This window comes from Cryptomeria japonica, chromosome 6 (assembly GCF_030272615.1).
Source record: "Cryptomeria japonica chromosome 6, Sugi_1.0, whole genome shotgun sequence".
NCBI classification, from domain to species: domain Eukaryota; kingdom Viridiplantae; phylum Streptophyta; class Pinopsida; order Cupressales; family Cupressaceae; genus Cryptomeria; species Cryptomeria japonica.
The window spans coordinates 34,859,929-34,860,980 of NC_081410.1; the positions used below are offsets into that span (position 1 = coordinate 34,859,929).

At 40.1% G+C, this 1,052-nt stretch overlaps 1 protein-coding gene across 1 annotated transcript; it reads left to right on the plus strand.

Moving 5' to 3' along the window:
• Window positions 1-431: 431 nt before the first annotated feature.
• On the plus strand, window positions 432-836 carry LOC131069938 (ethylene-responsive transcription factor 1A-like). The gene has a single exon (XM_058005484.2). It carries the CDS (start codon window positions 432-434, stop codon window positions 834-836), a length of 405 nt encoding a protein of 134 aa, XP_057861467.2.
• Window positions 837-1,052: the final 216 nt, after the last annotated feature.

Genomic DNA, 1,052 nt, shown 5'->3' on the forward strand with positions numbered 1-1,052 from the left:
TCAACTTTAAGTGGTTAACACTTTTAAGCTTAAAAATATAAACTTAATATGTATGGTTTACAATTTTCAATAAAACAGTTTAAAAAAAAATCAATGCAAGCCTAAAAGTGGAAAAGGACAAACAACAGTAGTATACAACAGTACTATACAACAATTGAATACTGTACAACTGCGGACCCCTCTGCCATAATATAGGCCTACCGAACCCTCTATTTTTGGCCCTTCCCAGCCTTTGAAGGGCAGTTTTTGCTGAATAACCTTTAATAGAAATGAAAGGTGAATGTGAACAATCAGGAGTGTTAAACCAAGCTGGAGGAAAATCTTTAAAAAAGTCGATTATCATCCCTTCCTGACCCCATAAATTCCGAAATGCCAAAAAATCAGAAGTATGCAACACAAATTTATACATTAATATCTTTTAACCAGCGATCATGAGCATACCAGCGGATGATGAAAGGAGAATGTTGAATGCAATTGGTCAGTATTTTCTCGGGGAAGAATACACGATGAACGCCGCTTCCACTGCCGCTGCGGAGGAACAACAAGGTTCTGAAGAAAGCGAGCCAAGCTTGGCTTCAGAGGGAACTGGAAATAGAAATAAAGAGGGAGAGAAACATTACAGGGGAGTGAGGTTCGTTAAGGCTCGCGGTAAATATACTGTAGAGATTCGAAACCCAGAGAAGAAGGGTTCCAGATTTTGGCTTGGCAACTATGACACAGCCGAAGAAGCCGCCGCAGCATATGACCGTAAAGCTTTCGAAATGTGCGTTTCGAGAACTATCCTCAATTTTCCTCTGAATATTGAGTCCGGACAGTATGTGAATCCGTTTTCTTGACAACCCTCCTCTTCACACACTCCATCGAACATACCGAAGAAACGGAAGACACAAGGGAAAGATGAAGGTGAATCTTCCCAAGAACTGGGTTCAGATTAATCCATATTTCCAAAGATTGAAAGTTTTGAAGTGCTGAGTCCCTTTGTTGGAGTCATGTTAACTTCCAACTAAGACTGTTGGCACAACTACCAAACTTTATTCTGCTATTCAGTCAGT

Bases quoted from the DNA above. Each gene is read 5' to 3' on its own strand.
- LOC131069938 (XM_058005484.2), top strand. From the start codon at position 432: ATGAGCATACCAGCGGATGATGAAAGGAGAATGTTGAATGCAATTGGT.